Source organism: Suricata suricatta, chromosome 12 (genome assembly GCF_006229205.1).
Source record: "Suricata suricatta isolate VVHF042 chromosome 12, meerkat_22Aug2017_6uvM2_HiC, whole genome shotgun sequence".
In the NCBI taxonomy this organism is placed as follows: domain Eukaryota; kingdom Metazoa; phylum Chordata; class Mammalia; order Carnivora; family Herpestidae; genus Suricata; species Suricata suricatta.
Window position 1 is genome coordinate 19,793,087 of NC_043711.1, and position 20,522 is coordinate 19,813,608.

Consider the following 20,522-nt stretch of genomic DNA (forward strand, 5'->3'; position numbering starts at 1 on the left):
AATATGTTGTATAGATAAGTCTTCTGACGTGTTTGAAGCTGCTGCCTAGTAAAGACTCAGAAAATCTATAGGACAGGAGTATCTTTTCCAGAGCAATTAAAGAATTTGTCTGTGCCTTACACAGGAAATCAAATACCTACTGTGGGCCACAATTAGAATAGAGTAGACTTGGCATCCCCCGTTACACATAACTGCAGATGTGAGATTTGTCCTACAGGATGCCTAACCAAATGTAAACAGCAAGGAATTAAAAATGGACTAGATAAGAAGTATAAGAGGTACCCTTGGAGTCTTCCTTTCCTTTAACCCTCTAAAGAAGAGGCTAATTAATATTCTTAGGGTTCAGTACACCATGGATATTGGCTTCTTATCTAAACCAGAGATAACCTATTGAAGAAACTAGCCCAGATGTGATATTACTATAGGGGAAAAAGAGTTACAATGGGACAGTTAGAGCTGTGCAGGAGTGTGTAGTGCGTGTTATGTGTAGGTTTATAATAGGATGCTGTTAAGAAACCACTTTTCATTTGAGAATCATGTTTGATTCCTTTCTTCAAACCCAAATGAAAGAAACTTTATTTCTTCCCATTTTGTTGATGATAATGGAGGCCATGGGACTTCTGAAGGCAGTGTCTAGAGGTGAGAACAGAGAGGATTTTTCACTCCTATATACTACTCAGTCTGATTGCCAGTCTCAGGTGCTGTGGGAAGCCAACATAAATTGCCTAGATGGAGCTTCAAGAACATGTGTAAATATTGGACTATCTCAGTCTTTCATATTCTTTTCTAATTGAAATTAGGACCTTTTGTCTATAGTGTTGCTTAACACCAGCGCTCCTGGGCCCCGCTTATTTTGTTTTTAAGGAAAGGAGGCTTTGAGGGTATAGGACTGTAGTTTTCCTTGGCAGGTGACTGTTTTTCCCCAAGAATAGTCACCTCGCCCTCACCCCCAACCTTATGCTGTCTAGAGCCTGCTGTCCTTTTGTATCAGCAAGTATGTTCTTCCTTCACAGTGTGTTTATGTCTGTGAAATGTTGATTCTTATTATTTTTGAAAGTTTATTTTAGTAATCTTAACACCCAATGTGGGACTTAAACTCACAACCCCGAGATCAGAAGCTGCACGCTCTTCTGACTGAGTGAGCCAGGCACCCCAATTCTTATTACTTAAAAAAATCCTTATATGTTAATCCAGTTAGAACGAATGTGAGAATTTTAAGTGATACAATTTGTGAAACATAGCATGCCTGTGGAAGCTCAGAAGATCAGAATGCCACAAGTGTGTGTCCTGAGTCCTTGACAGAGGTGACTTAGGGCTGGGTCACCAGCTGGGATGATGTGATGAACCTCCACTTATCCAAGTTTCCGTTATAAGAACTGGAACTGATTTTTTTAACTAATTTTTTTAATGTTTATTTATTTTTGAGAGAGAGAGACAGAGCACAAGCAGGGAAGGGGCAGAGAGAGCGGGAGACACAGAATCTGAAGCAGGCTTCAGGCTCTGAACTGTCAGCACAGAGCCCAACATGAGACTTGAACCAACGAACCATGAGATCATGACCTGAGCCTAAGTCAGACGCTTAACCTACTGACCCACCCAGGTGCCCCTTAAACTAATTTTTAATGCCAAAAAATTTAGGGGTAGCTACCTGTCAGAGCTTTTATTTACTATTTGGGGTGGTGGTTGGTTATTGTTTATTTTGTTTATTTCAAACATATAGAAGAGTATTCAAAATAATATAACAAAAAAATGCTCATGGCTGTCCAGCTTTGTCATATCTCAATATCATATCATAATCCTGCTTCAGATATTCGTACTTAAAAAAACAAACCAGAATGAAGATATTTCACTTCTCAGTCCCATTTATTTCCTTACCCTAGCAGTAATACTATTCTGAATTATATATTATTCTCATGCATGTTTTCCTTTTATTGCATGTATGTTTCTTACAACATTGAGTGTTTTGTGTATTTTAAAACTTTATATAAATGGTTATTATCTTGTATTTTTCTGCAGCTTTTTCTTTCACTTAATATTATGTCATTGAAGTTTATCCATATTGATTTATATTATATCCTAGTTCATTTATTTCAAGTTGTATAATATTCCATTGGATGAGAGGACTATAATATATTTATACATTTTCTTATTAATGAATATTTAGATTGCTTTTTATTTTTCACTGATCCTAACCATGTTACAATGAGGATTCAACATTTCCTTGTATGCTTGTTCTAGAATTTCTCAAGGAGCAAAATTTCTGATTCAGAGGGCTGAGCATCTTTAACCCTGCTAGATATTTCCAAGTATTCAAAGTATCACTTTGCACTCCTACCAGTTGTGTGTAAGAATCCTTGCTTAGCAGCTTCTCCAGCACTTCGTACAGTCAGACTGTGGCAAAAACTTTATCTAATGTGTATAAAATGTTTCTTGGTCGTTTGAGTTTTCTAAGAGTTACCCAGTCATATCCTTTATCTTCTTACCATGTTTTTTTAAGAGTTGCTCATATACTGTGATACTAATCCTTTTACTGGTTCTATGTCTGCAGGTATCTCCCAGACTTTGGCTTATCTTTGGTTTGTTTATGATATTTTCTTGTGCAGACATTTTCATTTTTGGTGTAGTGGATTTTATTGATCTTTTCCTTTACAGTTTATACATTTTGTGCCTGGGGATTTTGATTAGAAGTACATTCAATTAGAAGTTTATAGGGAGGGGCACCTGGGTATCTCAGTCTGTTAAGGTTCCAACTTTACCTCAGGTCATGACCTCATGGTTCGTGGGTTCCAGCCCTACATTGGGCTCTGTGTTGACAGCTCAGAGCCTGAAGCCTGCTTCAGATTCTGTGTCTCCCTCTGACTCTGCCCCTCCCCTACTCATGCTGTGTCTCTTTCCAAAAACAAACAAACATTAAAAAAATTAAGAAAAAAGTTTATAGGGAAAATTGACATTTTGTAATAGTCTCCATCTTGGAACATGTCACATCTTTCTGATTATTTAGGTCTCTTTTAATGTGTTTATTTTTTTCATTTTAATTTTTTAAAGTTTATTTATTTTGAGAGAGAGAGAATGGAAGGGCAGGGAGATAGAGAGAGAGAGAGAGAGAGAGAGAGAGAATCCCAAACAGGCTCTGCACTGTCAGCGCAGAGCCCAATGTGGGGCTCGGAGTCATGAACTATGAGATCATGACCTGAGTGGAAACCAAGAGGTGGACACTTAACCAACTCAGCCATCTAGGTGCCCTCTTCTAATGTCTTTAAATGAAGTGTTATACTTTTTGCCACAAAAATCTTAACATATCTTTCCCTAGACTTATTGCCAGGTAACATATGGTTATTGTTGCTATTGTAAATAATATTTTTAAAATTATACTTTCTAAATGGGCGTTGACTGTGTACAGAACTAATAAGATAGGTTTTTCTATATTAATCTTTCATCTAACTGCTCCACTAAGCTTTCCTGTGTGTGTGTGGTTTTTTTTAAGCTCTCCTTTATTTTTAATAGTAGTTTACTTACATTTTCTATGTTGAAATAATAGGATCTTCAATTGTTGACAGTTTTCTTTCTTTCAATTTTTATGCTTTGTATGTGTGACTTATTGGTTAGAATCTCTAACAACTTGATATTGATAGAAATATTGATAGCATGCACCCATTGCTTGTTCCTGAATTTACAGTATATGTTCCCAGTGTCTCATACTAAATGTGGTGTGGTGGCTTTTGGTAGAATCCTTTTATTCCTTTTATCCAGTGGAAGAAGTCTTCACCTAGTTTGCCAAAAGTTTGTTTGCTTTTGTAATCATAAATGGGTTTTAAATTTTATGACAGTTTTTTCCTGCATATTTTGAAATAGGATGTAGTTTATTATCTCCTTTAATCTGGTAGTTGTATTATCAGAAATTTTTGGGAAACTAGGTTCAGTCTTCCCTTTTGGCTCTTGCTTTTTGTTCGATTAGTTGTTCATGTGTTTGTATTTTTGGATTGTGAGCTCATCTCAATAAGGCTTTATCTATGAGACTCTTATATGGCCCAGATTGGGATATGTCCCAGAGATGTTTTGCATTTACTTCTAGCTAACTAGTGTGTATCACTTTCTTGAGACTTACTTTGATTGATTTCTTGGACTGTAGATTGTATACTTTTTTTTCCCCTCCTTCAAACTAGGTTGATGCAAGATTTTATGTTGTCTTCTGTGTTGTTGGTTATTTTCTACACCATTCTTTCCTGGGAGTATAGCTCTTAAGTTCTGTCTTTATGTAGAGGTTGCAGTCTTTCCTTTTTAGCTTCTTTGAATCCAAAGACCTTGTTTCTTATCTTACCTCCATCCATTCCCAAGACTTGGCACCCTCCTCTTCTTCTTGGACTGCCATAGTATCAACTCTCAAGAGTATTTGTGTTTTCAGTTTGCTTTTCATTCTATTCCTTTGTTTGGCGAAAACAGCTGTGCATTTAAAATGGATGCATATGGCGGGGGGCCTGGGTGGCTCAGTTGGCTTAGCATCCGACTTTTGCTCAGGTCATAATCTTGCAGTCTGTGGATTCGAGCCCTGCGTCAGGCTCTATGCTGGCAGCTCAGAGCCTGGAGCCTGCTTCGGATTCTATGTCTGTCTCCCTCTCTGCCTCTCCCTTGCTTGTGCGTGCTCGCTCTCAAAAATAAACATGAAAAAAATTTGAAAGATAAAATGGATACATTTACATAGAAATTTACCTATATGTTTAGGAGTTTTGCAGTAGGAAAATTTGCAAGATCTCCTGTGTGCCAAGGTGCCAAGCAGGAAGCACTTGTCCAAATTATTAGATGGACCTTGTTCATTGTGGTCCTGTCTTGTTGGTTTCTACTAGATAGCTTCTAGAGCTAGTAACCTGGCATCTTCTGGTGCTGTCCTACTTTCATGACTCTTGTATGTCCAGTATTCAAGTACTTATTATCAGTTGATAATTCTTTTATGGATAATAATTTTAGAGACTTTTGGGAGCAAAAGTGTAATCTGTAGAGAAGCTATAAAATAGCACATTTAATCTTGAGTTTTACTAATTCTGAAATTTGAAATGGAATGTATTTCATGGTACTTGATCAAGGTAACAGCAGCACTAAAGCAGCATTCATAAAATGGCACAAGTTCTTTACATACTTTTATGTTAGTGGCATTTTTTAGAAGCCGATCAAAATATGTATTATAATTTCAATACTTTATTTATTTTAAAGAGTAAACTACAGTTTTTATAGTACTGATATCAACTCAAAAATATACATAGAAACCTGCCCAGTATGTCATATCCAAACTAGTATAAAAATAACTTAATGTTATGAACTTCATTAAAAGCAGGCGCATTTGAAATGTGAAGAGGCTCATTTGTCAGAATTGTTTATTATGGGAGCCACTGTTTTTTTTTTTTTAATCTTTAGTTAATGGGAGAGATGATTAGGAGATTCTGGAACTCCTTGTGATGTAGAGTGTTCAGTAGTTTCTTGATTAGCTTGGCTGAGTGGCAGCTCTAGCCCTGCATTTGTAACTATGTCAGTGCCACCGTTAAGTTAGCTGGGCCTTTTGTTCAGCTTCCCTGTGATGTGACAGTGAGTTGCACTCCTTGTATGCTGTAGTGAGCAGGAGGGAGGATTAGCTCCTCATCCTGTTCTTTTTCTGTCACTCACTACCTTTTTGTTTTTCGTGTCTTTTTATTTTGCCCATGGTGCTGGCACAATGTCCACTTGAGAACAAGCCACAAGAATGAGTAATAACTACTTGTTGAGTAAAAGACCAGAATATTGGAACTTCTTTAACCTTGCTCAAGTACAGGCCTGGAGTGTGTCCTTGACATTTGGCAGTTGTCTCCAGGTGTTCCACTTTTATTCTTCACTCTCAATTGACTATATTATTCTTGGGTGGTGGATGCCAGCTGTTGTAGGTTGGCATTGTGAGTGCTAATGAGGCAGAGGCTTGGTTTAATTCGAGGGCAGCCTCATCCTGGTTAGAGAGAAACCATGCTGGCCTAGACTGTACCCTTAACTGCACTGGGATAGACGTGTATCTTGGGCACCAGGGATCAAGTAAGAGAGTGTGAATGTGTTTGGGGCAAATGTTTAGTGTGATTAGGGAAGAAAATGAATTGTAGATTTCCTAGTGGGACAGAAATGTCATTTTTTTCACGAGGGATATCATTTTAAATTATGATTAGATTAGATTTGGTATTTGTTGTTTACTCAAAAGCTATGGACTACTTTGGTGTCCCAAAATGACATTATTTCTGTTTTGGGGTCAGATAGTCTTAAGGCTTCTGGCTCTGCATCATTCCTTGAGGCGTGTGTATTGTATTGCTTCCACAGGACCTGGCAGAATGTCTTCATTATGTCATATGTAGGCTTTGGGCTGAATTAATTGCTAGCCTTTTTTCCTTTGAGCATTCTTTCTACAAAATAACAATCAGTTACTTTTTTCTTTGAAGTATTTCCTCAAGCTTTTTGTTCATCTCAGTCTGTGATGTTTATCCCCTCTACCATTACAGTATCTTGTGCCCATAAGATTCCTGTGTGGATTATTTTGATCTCTGTACCTCTCATATGGTGTAATGATGTGGCCTTGCCTCCATGGAATAAACATTTTCTGAAGAGTGATGAGAAGCACATGATTTGGTGTGTGCACCCACACAAGCCATGTTCCAGTCTTTGAGAGATGGCCTTTCTTCTCAAGGGTTAATACCCATTTTTACCTCATTTCTGTTTACAGAGATGAGGTTTCCCTGCAGGCCCTCTTCTTACTTGCAAAAGATATAGGCTGGGTTTTGCCGAGAGTCTATGCTTTTCCTCAAAGAAATTATAGGAGTATTAGTTTGAAAGAAGCAGCTTTTTTTTCTACTTCACTGTATTGGCTTTAGGTCAAGTACACTCTCTTTTTCCCCATTTCTTTTAGCTAATGTTCAGATTTCACTGTTTTCGTCAATATTCATGTCCAGTGTTAGACCAGAGAGAGACTTATAGGGCACGTTTATTTAAGTAACTGGTTCAGTGGTATGAATATGAATCTTAAGCTACTTATTTCTTTAATGCTGAAGTGTGTGTGTGTGTGTGTGTGTGTGTGTGTGTGTGTGTGTGTGTATAAGAGCCTAAGAAACTGGGCACAGGTTGAATAACCTTGGCCGTAAAGTAACAGTGAAACATGTACTCTAGATAGATTACATAAATCACCTTAGAAGACTGTTCAGAATTGGGCCACATCTACACAAAGAGGGAGGGTGAGCTGGTGAGTCCAATTTCTACCTGCTGGTAGGGTGCTATCTGTTTGACATAGAACAGACCCGCAGCCTTCCAGAGGGACTCCATATGAGACTTGCCTCAAGAGATGATTCCAGTTCCTGCTGGGCTCAAGGGAACAGGATAGAGGCCTACCCCCTACCAAGAGGACATCCTGTCTGTGCATGGGGATGCTGGGAGGCTTAATTAGTCTTTTTAATCCTATGTTTTTTTGTGTCTTAAAGGAAAGGAAGTTTCATACTAATTTGTTACTAATTAACTATAGAGAATAGTCAGCTACATAATCCTTCAAATCTGTACTTTGAAATAAGGTATTTTTGTACTCGGTAAGCGTTTAAATCTTTGGAGAGCTAGGAATAGATAATTTTATTCTCTTGTTAACTGTCTTTTAGAAGGTTATTTTCTTATTTATACTACCAAAGTCTTCACTGTGTATTTCCTAAAGACATTTTCTTACATAATCACAAAACAATTCTCAAAATCAGGAAATCTGATATTGATATAATACTATTGTCTAAACCATAGTCCATATTCAATTGCTTCAACTATTCTTCTTAGTTCTGGCTTTTATAGCTATTTTCTTACCCAGGTCCAGGATCTCATCCAGGATCCCATGTTGCATTTAGTCTCCTCTAATCTGAAACTATTCTTCAAGAATTCTTTTACATATATGGTGGGGTATACACGGTTAGCGCCTGGATTCTTCTAGTTCATATTCCAATCCTGGCTTTCTCATGGCATTCTAGAGAAAGGTGCTGCCACCTTGAGAAAAAAGGGATTGTGTTTGAATGGAACTCATTTTGATTCTTCTACGTTTTGGTGGCTACTAATAGATTTGGCAGTCCAAGAGGGTGTGTTGGCCATGGGAGGTATCTAATAGACAGGCGATGGTTAGACTCTGTATGTAATTTGAACTGCTTGCATTACTAATGATCCTCTAAATCAACATTAAAAAAGTAAGTAAGCATTACTAATGATCCTTGTTGGTTCTGCTAGTTTTCTCCTAATTCTCATAGTCAGTTTTTATTATCCATTGGAAATATAGAAAATAATGCATATGAAATCATGGGAGATTTGACTGATCTGTGGTTCTTCTCCTTTTTTGTGATTTGAGAGATAAATGCAGTATGGATTCCCATTTATAAATAAATCCCTGTACCACTTAATAATTTAAGTTCACTGGAAATGTGACATTTAGTAGTTTAAAGGTGCAGGTTACCTCTTGCATTGAAGTAAATACCACAATTTATTTTTGCACATGGGAAGTCAAGAAATAATAGATTTTCAAACTTTCTTTTGCACTTTGCAGATAAAAACTTTTTACTGTGATTTATCACTTAAATCCTTATGGCACCAGGATATTTCCCAGTGCCAGTAACCAAGTCTCTGATTCTCCAGATACCAAATGGGTGTCCAGCAATTCATTTCTGACACTAAGTATTTTGAGTTAGCAGAGACCTAAGGCTAAGGACTCAGTCCCACAAGACTGTCCCCTACTTGAGATGCCAGTTGCAAGACCTTGACTATCCATACTTCTGACTGACTGACCATAAATCAGGGGCTCCCATGACCTCCTCCTTAGGCTCAATAATTTGCAAGAATGACTCACAGAACTCAGGAAAATACTTACATTTACTGGTTTATTTGAAAGGACACAGCTCAGAACAGCCAAATAGAAGAGCTGCATAGGGCAAGGAATGGGGGAGAGGTGGCATGGAGTTCAGTGCCTTTTCCAGTTGTGCCATTCTAGCATCTCAATGTATTCACTGACCCAGAAGCTTTCTGAATCTCAGTGTTCAAGAGTTTTTATAGAGCTTACTCTTCAGCTCCCCATTTCCCATTTTGGGAGGTTGGTGCGCAAGGCTAAAAGTGCCAATCTTTTTAGTCACTTGGTCTTTCTGGTGACCAGTGCCATTATGAGGCTGTCTAGGGGCTTCACCCTAAGTCACTTCATTGGCACAGATTCAGCTGTGATCAAAAGAGGGGTCAGTGTAAACAGCAGAAGATACTCCTGTCACTCAGAAAATTCTAAGGGTTTTGGGAGCTCTACCAGGAACCAGGGAAAAAGACCAAATATATTTTTGTTTTGTACCAAAGGTACCATAGGAGTCTGCCTGCACCTGACTAGTCTTACCATTCACTTTAGAACTGTGAGAAGTAGAGCCAGAAGAGTTTACCTATGTTGGTGTGCCTGGCTGGCTCAATTGGTAGAGCATGTAACTTAAAAAAAATTTTTTTTAACGTTTATTTATTTTTGAGAGACAGCGAGAGGCAGTGTAAATAGGGCAGGGGCAGAGAGAGAAGGAGACACAATCTGAAGCAGGCTTCAGGCTCTTAGCTGTCAGCACAGAGCCTAATGTAGGGCTTAAACTCATGGACTGTGAGTTCATGACTTGAGCTGATGTCGGATGCTCAAACAGACTGAGGTACAATCTCAGGGTTGTGAGTTCAAGCCCCACAATCAGTGTGGAGCCTATATGTGTATATACACACATATACATATATATATATATATATATATATACATACACACACACATACACACATACATATGTGTGTGTGTGTATGTGTGTGTGTATAGGTAGATATATATAGAAGATTTATGTCTTTAAGGAGCATAGCACACAGAACGCCCAAGTTACTGGCAAAACTAAGGTAAAAAAACTTGAGTAACCATGTAAATACAGTGATATTAGTATATCACATTTTTCCTATAGAATATTTTGAAAATATGAGTGTATATCAGAAAATAATAGTTATCCATTAAAACTTTTAGTTAATTGGTAGTAGATACCAATTTAGGAAAAACATAGTATGCAACCTGTATACCATGTTGTTATAGCTATTTAAAAATGAATGGCAACTGAAAGTGATCAACATCAACTCAGCAAATTAGTGGTTATTTGTATTATAGAAGGATTCATGTAGAGTTCCTGCTATAGTCTTATTTTTAAAAGCTTTTGATTTATTGAAATGCTACTGGCACAGAGCTTTTCAGGACTGTGTCTGGTAGATAAGTTGACTAGATATGGAGAGGTCTTCCCCAAAGGTGGTGCTGAATGTTTCAGGACTGTGAAGGGCAAACCATCCCCTCTGTGCTCAGCTTGTGTTTGTCTGAGTTTGAAGGCATCCAGCCTTGAGCTCCATGGTTCTGTGATAGTTAGAAACTCCTAGAAGAAAGGAAGAGGCTCCGGGGGCTGGGGCTTTGGGAATGGACTAGTCAGGGAGAGAGGAGGTGGTTGTAGAGGGAGTTGGAGGGATGGGACACTGACCATGATTTGGCTTCTTTCTGAGCTACTTCAGTCTTACCATCTAGTAGATAAACCTGACCTGCTTTTAGGCTGATGTGGATTCAGGGCTGGTTTGGGCCTCAGCAAGCCTAGGGAAAGTAGACCAAACATGTCCCGGTCATGTAGATCCTTATCTCTGTCATTCCCATTTTAAGAATGAGAGCTGTGTGGAAAGAGATACAGGGGTCACAAGTTGAATGGTAACATATTTAGCTAGAATTGCTTTTATTCTTGCCTCATCCTCTGTATTCAGAGATCCAGGGACCTTACTTTTGTTGTTGGTTTTTTTTTCTTTGTTACCACCCTTAAATTATACTGATGATTTAAGATGTACATGTGGCATGCTTGAGTGTGTGTGTGTGTGTGTGTGTGTGTGAGTGTGTGAGTGAGAGAGAGAGAGAGAATTTTTCAGAGCCCAGGTTCCTCTGGGGAGCAGTGGCTATATCACATAGCCTTCTCACAGCCAAAGCTGTCACCCCTGCTTTAGCTCAGATCTTACCAACTCAATTGTTTGTTGCCCTTCCTCCCCCGCTTTTTTCCAGCTGACTCCATGGAGAATGAAATGAGCCTTTAGTTTGTCCCCTCAGCAGTGTCCTTCTAGAGTTTTACACCTACTTATTCAAAATGCCTGGGACGGACCCTGCAGACATGTGCTGCTCAGTGACCTCTTGGATGAAGGACCTGAGTCAGGGGAGCAAACACAGGAAACCTCAGCCCTTGGCCATTTTAAAGGGGTTGTGGATAGTAGTAAAAGTAAAAATTTGACTTTTCAAATGGTATTAACTTTAGTCACTGAGAAAGTTTGCCCTTGATGGTTAATCACATTTATAAAATAATCTGTATACCATTAATATATCAGATTAATTTTGTACTTTTTTATAGGAATGCAGTATGGAACGGTTCAAATATTTTTTGTTGTTCATGTAATGTAATTCTGTTTGTTACATTTTTAAATGCTAATTTTTCTTTATGATACCTGAAAATATGGACTCTAAGACCATAGATCTCAAACTATTTGGTCTCAGGATCCTTTTATACTCTTAAAAATTATTGAAGATCCCCAAAAGCTTTTGTTTATATGGGTTATAATGGTTAATCTTTACTGCATTAGAAATTAAAACAGAAATAAAAAATATCAATTTCTTTAAAATGTAATAAACTTGGAGCACCTGGGCAGCTCAGTCAGTTAAACGTCCAACTCTTGATTTCAGCTCAGGTCATGATCTCACGGTTCGTGAGATTGAGCTCTGTGCTGACAGTGAGGAGCACGCTTGGGATTCTCTCTCTCTCTGCCCCTTTCTCTTGCTTGCTCTCAAAATAAATAAATATTAAAAAAATTAAAATAATAAACTCAATATGTATTAAATTATTCTTAATGAAAAATAACTTTTCCAAAACAAAAAAAATTGAAAGAGGTGAATTGTTTTACACATTTGAAAATTTGAAAATGTCTGATTGAATATAGACAGCTAGATCCTCAGGTCTACTTCTGCATATAATTTGTTGTGACTTGTTGATTTAATGTATTGTTGAAGTAGATGAAGAATATTGTTGGAAAATGGATGAGTGTTTTAATAGCCTTTTCAGGTAATTGTGGGTATTCTTTAATACTGTATTCTAATTCTGACAAGTGGTAGTTTCTTCAAGGTTAATTGTAATATGGAATTTAAAACCACATCAAGGGACTTTTTGTATTCTATTAAAATCCATTGGTCTATCTTGCACTTGGAATGATTCTTTAACCCATGGATGATTTTGACTTTGTGTCTCCCTTGAAAGTGCCTTCAGGACCCCAGGGGTCCCTAGACCAGCCATTGAGAACCACTGTCATAGAATCTGGAAGGGATCTTAAAGATGAACTAGGGTCCATCTTTCTCCTGGCTAGTATAAGAGGGGTAATGGAAGCTGAGGGAGAACTGGTTTGATCAAGGTCATGCAGCCAGTGTCCCATAGAGCTGTGGCTAGAATTTAGCTTTTTTTTTTTTTTCTTTTGAGAGAGAGACAGAGACAGCACAAGAGTGGGAGGGGCGCAGAGAGAGAGAATCTCAAGCAGGCTCTGCACAGAGTGCAGAGCCCAATGTGGGGCTTAAACCCACAAACCATGAGATCATAACTTGAGCCGAAACCAAGAGTCGGACACTTAACCACTGAGCCACCCAGGTGTCCCTGGAATTAAGGTTTCTTGACTGATTCTGTAAACATGGCTCCAGTGCCTCTTTTGTGCTTCATGCTGAGTCCCTGGGCCTGGCCCGACTGCATTGCCTTTTGGAGAGGAGTGGTCTCCTGTGGCCTTGCTCCTTGGAGCCCTGAATGTTTTGTTCACCTTCTTTTCCTTATTTTTGTCTTAATTAAGCTCCATATTACCAAAAGTCTCATTAGATTTCCAAGTAAAATATTTTGAACTATGTCAGTTTCTAGCTGTGTAGCTGCTTTGTGTGTATTAAACGTGTTCTTAAGTGACTGAAAGATTACCAAAGGCATTTGGGCTACATGTCTGTGTTGGGCTTTTGTCTTGCCCAGGAAAGGTGTTTTGAAATAACTTCAGAGATCCACAGTTGATCTCTCACCAGACTGGAAGAATCCTATTAATACCCTGTGAGTACTTGAAATGGACTGAACTCTTTTTTATTTTAAATCTTTGATTACATAAATTGCTTGACTAATGCTTTTCTTTGAAGAAATGTTGCCTAAAGTTTTAGATGGAATGTTTTCATGCTCTTAAGACTTTCTGCCCCCTTATGAATTAGCATAAATGCATGGGTTTGTTTATAGTCTTAATGGAAAGAGAAATGTGTATGGCACTCGCTGTGGAATTGCCTTAAGATAATTTGAGGAAATTTAATACAACTCAAGGTCACCAAAATTAATGAGGACATGGCAGTTTGGGATTGTTTCTTTTATATCAAACACAGCATCTGGGTACCACAAAGAGGACCACAAAGAGATCTCTTGAGATTGCATGGGCTGCCCCACCGTGGTGAGGCAGTATGTGCCCATAGTTCTATGATTTTAGTGTGGACTTTCCAAGCATGGTCTGCTTTGTGAACAAAGGCTTTGCTAGGATGTGTGTACGTCTTTGTGTTTTTCTCTCCTGTGTATTCTTCTCCCCAGGGGTGTGTCTCAGGGCTGTGCCTGGATGATTAATTTCACTGATTCTTGGCTAGGCACCACTCTATAGACAGGTGACATTGTTTTTGAACTTAGCAGGGCAGAGGAACCTTTTCCTTCCCTCTCAAGGTTGCTGTAAGGGGCTGGCCTTGGATTCGCTGTGGGTTTCTTCATAACTATAGCCTCTTTTAACAAACCCAATATATTAAACTGTAGACATTAACATATTACTTAGGGATTGAATATTTACTTTTCAGACTGATTCTTTTTAGAGTTTCTTTAAGTAGCTAGTTCTCTAGTTTCATTAAAATAGAATTTGATTCCCAGAGTTTGCTTTGTAGGAATACAGGTCCTCATTAAGGTGCAGTACACCCATAATCACTCTCCTAGGGCTCCTCTTCCCTGGAGGTTGAGGCAGTGTTTCACATGGGTTGAGGAGCAAATGAGGGAGATGTATTTTTTCCTTATGAACTCTTTTCCTCACCTCTAACAGTTCTACTGAGAGCTAATTTCTTGAATCAGGCTGTGCCTACATGAAAGTGTTTGTATGTGTGGGTACCCTTAGAGACAGAATCTAATTGACTGTGCTCCTGCCCCCCAAGGTTAACTTTTCCTCTGATGTTTTCCCTTTGTTGATATTGTTTTTGTTTTTTATGTTTATTTATTTTGAGAGAGAGAGAGAGAGAGAGAGAGAGAGAGAGAGAGAGCACTCTCTCGCACCTGCCCCAGCAGGGGAGGGGCAGATAGAAACGAAGAGAGAGAATCCTAAGCAGGCTCCTTGCTGTCTGCGCAGAGGCTGAACTGTGAGATCATGACCTGAGCTGAGATCAAGAGTCAAACACTTAACCACCTGAGCCACCCAGGTGCCCCTGTTGGTTTTTGAAGGAGATCAGTAACAGCAAAATCTGCCCTTTCAGTACTTGATATGATTCTGAAGAGTGGAGAAAAGAATTCATCATATTATCTCTGTAAAGAAATTTAATGGCTCTTGGAAGGTAGGGAAAGAATAACCAAATTTGGTGATATTTAAGAAATTCATCACTCTCCAATTTATTGTCTGTTATGGACATCTGATGGCCTGGGTACTATTTTAAAGTGTCCTGTACTTAAAACGTTTTGATTAGGGGCCTGGACCAAAGTCTCAAATTCTAGTAGAGTGTGTGTGTGTGTGTGTGTGTGTGTGTGTGTGTGTGTGTGTGTGTTTAGTGTTTATTTTTAAGAGAGAGAGAGACAGACAGAGCATGAGTGGGGTAGGGACAGAGAGGGAAGGAGACAACAAAATCCCAAAGGCTTTGAGCTGTCAGCACAGAACCCAACACAGGGGGTTGATCATGACCTGATCAGAAGTTGGATCCTTAACCAGCTGAGCTACCCAAGTGCTCCTGGTTGTTGATGTTTAATTGATGTTTGATTCTATCTATCGGGAGCTTGAGACTGAGGTTGTTTTGAAGATATTTGTTAACTAGGTTTACAGGAGGCTTCTCCTTATTATTGTTTACCTCTAAGTGATCGTATAATTTCTTCTCTGAAATGACAGACATTCAGATTACGTTAAGGTACTTGCTAATTAAAAATTGTCCTCGGAAAGCCGCTCCATAATCAGCTAAACACACTGTAAGCAAAACACTTCTCTCAAGCAGTCTAAGATGAACCAGAGGGGTTATGCTGATTATAAACATTGACTTCCACACACAGAGTAGCTGCTGTTGAATTATCATCATTACTCATCTTCAGAATAAGTTTCATTTCCAAAGCTGCTGACACCTAATTGATTTGATACTTCCTTTCAAAACCTAATGAACTTAAAGACATAGGATAGTTAATCCCTCAGAAATTTTAAATTTGCTTTGTCACTTAATGAATGGTAGCTCAGCATTGGTTATATTAATTTGTATTTGTGGAACATCTTTTTTCCCTGTGCCTTACCACACTTTGTACATGTTCTGGAAGTGTGTTATTGCAAAAATTTTAATTTTATTACTAAATCTTTTCAAAGCTGTTTTTTGTTTTGTTTTGTTTTGTTTTTGCTTTCATTGTCTTGAAAAGCTAAGTACCTGACCCACCAGGATACATATGCACTCATAATTCCTGTGGTTTTTTTGGTTTTTTTTTTTTTACTAACCAGTCTTAAACTTAAATTCTAGCTTTCTAGAATTCCAAAGGATCTAGTTTGCTTCATTTTGTTTCTGTTTCTGTTCAGGAAAACATAAAAATTCTGTGTCATATTGTGTCTGGACCTTAATAAGAGACTTCAGTTCTGGAATAGTGTTTGTGTTGAATAATTGGAGACTTGTGTTTTAGTTTTTATTTTGGGAGATGGGAGAAATGAATTTAAGGATAACCTGATTGTGGATGTGGTTTTCCATAGCAATTTGTCTTATAAAAGATTTTTTATTTTGTATTCTTTCTCCACATTTTATTATGAAAAATTTGTAATGTACAGAAAAATGGAAAGAACTGGTCAGTGAATCTTTATGTTAACATTTTGATGTATTTGCTTTATCTCAGAGCAGTCTATATAGATTTCTCTTTACCTTGTTTTTTCCTCCCTCAAAAAAAAAATAACCTTTATAGCTAATAAATAGTAGAGCAAGTGAGAGAAAAAGAAACAGACATGCATAGTGCCTGGCACATACTAGGCAGAGCAAATTGGCAAATGAGTGAATGTAAATGAATGAATTGATCTGAATAGGACATGCTTCCAGCTTCAGGCCACAAAGAAACAGTTCTCAGCTAAATCCCTGCCCTTAGGGATTAATCGTCCAGTCTGGAGGTGAGAAACTGCAGAATGCAAACCACTTTGCCAGGTAGCCCATGTGAAGGCTTCAGTGAAGGTCAGCATAGTCAAGCATGGCTGTTGGAGTTCAGAAGCAGGAATATGATCCCAGAAGACTGGGGCAGTTGACCAAGACTTTTTGGAAGAAATGGAGCTAGCATTGGGCTAAGAGGTAGAACAGAGCCTGGGAGCAGAGATGGGTACAGGGGCATTCTGGCCCATGGGAACTTGAGGCTCCCCACATACTTGGGCAGAGTGGGAGTGTGGTGAACAGACAGCTGCCTGCTGCAAGACTTCCATTCAGGTGGTTGGAGAGTAGACTGCTGTCTAGGTAGTGCTCCAGTGTGGGGCCTGGCCCTGCTCCAGGCAGGAGCTACTCCCGGTTGCCTGAGTACTCCGTTACTCTCACTCCAGGGCTCTGCCCTTGCTGCTTACTCTGCCCAGTGTCTGTGTGGGTTTCTCTGATTTCTGGTCTCTGTTCAATGAGAATTTCCCCTTGATCTCCTTCTGGCATGCACCAGCCTCTTAGCACTCCCCAGCATGCTTTGTTGGGCTTCCTACTATGTCCCCAAAGCCTAGTATAGTGCCTGTGATTATATATTGATAATGTGTATATGTATATGTATGGATATATAGAGATATAGAGAGTTGGTGCTCAGGAAGTCAAAGGCATGAATAAATGAGAATTCTGAGGCATGGAGTGTGTTTGGTCGCTTTAAGATATTTTCATGTCCAGGCAGCTAAGAGAAGCTTGAGCTTCTCAGGGTTAGTGCACTTGTAAGGAAGTTGGAGATTTGGGTATGGTTAGCTTGCCCTTCTAGGGCACTCATCCTTGGTATTTTCTCTTTGAAAGAATCATGTTTCTAAGGAAGGACTTGGTGATTCTGATGCCTCTTTTCCTCCTTCCAGGACCCCTGCAGTGGACCATGAGTCGGTAATGCCCACTGAGGACCTCTGGGAGCCATGTCAGACGAATCCGCCTCAGGGAGCGATCCAGACCTGGACCCGGACGTGGAGCTGGAGGATGCGGAAGAGGAGGAGGAGGAGGAGGAAGTGGCAGTGGAGGAACATGGCAGGGATGATGCGGAAGACCTACTGGATGGTGAGTGGCTCTATTGAGTGACATGGGTTGTCTTATCTTTTCTTCTAGTGGATTTTTTGCTGGAAGAGCTTGGTATTTCCAGTTGAATTTCTTAAGTCATCTATTGTTGAGAAGGCAGATAACTGGTTGCACAGCAACAATGAACTCATATGCTCTTTTTCAGGAAGTGAATTGTTCCTCTGTATAGGCCTCACTTTAGTGCTGGAAGAAGATTTAGCTTTAGCTCGTCTTTGACGGATGTGCATATTCAGATTCAGAGATTTGACAGGGGAGCATACTTGCCCAAATCATGGAGAAATCAGTGGCAGAGTCCTTGTGGCAAGACTTTGTGGTCTGGGAGTAATAGATTCATCAGGTGGCTATAGGCAGGTGTAGGGGTAACTGTGAGTTTCCTGAAATTATATGCACAACTCGGCTTGTATGGACATGAGGGGATTACCTGCAGAGAGATTTCTCAGATGATAGGTACACAGCTTCCAAAAGCTTATTGCATCTCCTGTGGTGCGGCTCTGCCTCCCAGCCATTTCTAGCAGCTTTAATTGCTCCTAATAGGAGAGAACTGCACTTTCATAGCTGGTAGACCCCCTCTGGTCTCCTATTTGGCTTAACCCTTCCTTTGCCCCCAGCTTGTTGAAGTGGCATTGACTTTTTCTTCTCCAATCCAATGTGAGATCATCTGGCCAGCCATAGAGCTTCTCAGTTAATTCCAGCCTTACATGGCATAGGATGTAGTTGTTTGCATGCTTCCTATTAATGGAGGAATAAGATTTTTGTCTGTTTATAACACACCACACTAGTAGAACTGAACATTGCATTAGATTATTGCTGATTATATCTGAAGGAGCCTAGGAAAATGTGCTATTACTCTTCTCTAGATTCTAGGAGAACGAACATCAATCTTCTTTCTTTCCTGCTGGTACTTTCTTCAGTTCTCATTCATCCTGACAGTTGTCATGTGGTTCAGGGATCAGTTTTCTCTCATTTATACTGTCTAGGAGTCTCTGCCCTCCCTTCTGGCAGGGAAATTACCATTTTATTTATTTATTTTCCTGATATCAATTGTTGTCCACTGTTACCAGTTGGAGTCTCCCAAGATAGTTCTTTAGTTCCTTTTTATATAAAGTAGAATAAGTAGAAATAATGTAAGATAGTGAGTGCTGGAACGGTACACCATCAGACTGTCTTGCTTTGGTCTCATGGTTTTTAAGATGACTTTAGAGTCCCCTGGAATCTGTATCACTTTTTGCTTTTTATCATTTGCGTTCTCAGAATTATATTTTCAGGTACCCCTAGACTTGTGTCAGGTTTAGACTGGATTTTAGATATTGCTGGTGAATATAATGGATATATACACATAGTCTTCCCTCTTGGCTTCTTAGAATTCTGTTTTCCTTGTTAGGTTCTTAATTATTAAAAACAAATCGGTCCTGTGCACTTGTTATTTATTTAGAAGTGGCAAGATTTGTAAAAATTATTTTTTAATGTTTATTTTTGAGAGAGAAAGACAGAGCGTGAACAGAGGAGGGTTAGAGAGAGAGGAAGACACAATCCAAAGCAGCCTCCAGGCTCTGAGCTGACAGCACAGAGCCTGATGCGGGGCTCAAACTCACGGTGAGATCATGACCTGAGCCGAAGTCAGACGCTTAACCAACTGAGCCACCCAGGTGCTCCAATGTTTATTTGTTTTTGAGAGAGAGAGCACGAGTGGGGAGGGGCAAAGGAAGGGTGACAGAGACTCCCAAGCAGGCTCTGTAGTGTCAGCACAGAGCTCAATGCGGGGCTCAAACTCGCAAACTGTAAGATAATAACCTGAGCTGAAATCAAGATGCTTAATCAACTGAGCCACCCAGGGCCCCTAGAAGTGGCAAGAATTTAACTGTGATTTGTCACAGCTTTGTAACTGGAGTTTTTTGTTTTGGGTTTTTTTTTTTTTTTTTACTATTTATACATTTCCCAAATGAAATAATTTTTTCAAAATTTGAAATGAGTTATTTTTATTGCTTATAAAGTTCAGAGTGTTAAAACAGTGTTCCATGGGTATTTTCTCTTTCTCTTGCCTTGCTGGGGTTATCTGACTTCTTGGAATTTGATCAAGTATCCTTTTGATGTTTCACTGTAGTGTTAGACTGCTCACCCAGTCACTCCCCAATGGAAGTGATACTTCGGTTACTTGTAGCAATTCTGCCACTGCTTTGGAGCTCACAGTTTTCCTGGTTCTCTGGTTTTGAACACTATGTAATTTTGTTGAAATATCTGAGACCTGCCTGTTTCTTCAGCCTTGCCCTTCCTATCTTGGCTTGCTGGTCATCTCACAGCCTTAATGGTTGGAGCAGCCAGCTCTTCTAAAATTAGGAATAACTATGAATAGTCATAGCTGGTATAGTGTGATGTGGCCTTTTGTTGTCTTAGAGCAGTGCTTCTCAGCCAGGGATGATTTTACCTCCCAGGGGACAATTTACAACATCTGAAACCAGTTTTGATTATCATGATTTCTGGGAGATGGGGGAGGAATGCTACTGGCATCTTGTGGGCAAAGACCAAGGATGGTGCTAAACACCCTACACTGTGCAGGATGGCTCTGTCCTACACACAGTTACTGGCCCCAAATATCAACAATGCTGAGGTTGAGAAACAATTTCAAAAAGGAGACTTACTTCAGCTTTTTAAATTTGAAGTTTCATATGTACTGGATAACAATAACTCACTTTTATAGTGCTTCTTCATCATTTATACAAACATCTAACAATCATACTAACCTTTTCAAAGAACTGTCTTTTGGCTTTGGTGATTCCCTCTATTTGTGTTTGTCTTCTTTGTAATTTCTGACTTCTAATAGCCTTCCTTTTACTTCTGGCAGTACTTTCAAACTTAAGAATGTGTTTACCTTTTTTTTCCCTAATAAAAATAATTAAAACTATAAATTTCCCTCTAAGTACTGCTTTAGTCCATCCCCTCACAAGCATTTTGACATACTTTATCCTGCTTTATCTTGATAATC

The 20,522-nt window shown here is 39.2% G+C and overlaps 1 protein-coding gene across 2 annotated transcripts in view; it reads left to right on the forward strand.

Moving 5' to 3' along the window:
- RAD54L2 (RAD54 like 2) overlaps window positions 1–20,522 on the forward strand; it is a 99,241-nt gene that overhangs the window by 20,236 nt on the left and 58,483 nt on the right. The window contains exon 2 of one of the 2 annotated variants that reach the window (XM_029918211.1): window positions 17,332–17,524. In XM_029918211.1, coding sequence (XP_029774071.1) covers window positions 17,386–17,524 — 139 coding nt within the window. In that variant the 5' untranslated portion in view covers window positions 17,332–17,385. Of the gene's footprint in view, window positions 1–17,331; window positions 17,525–20,522 lie in introns of those variants that run through there. The other variant, XM_029918212.1, reaches the window with a different exon arrangement.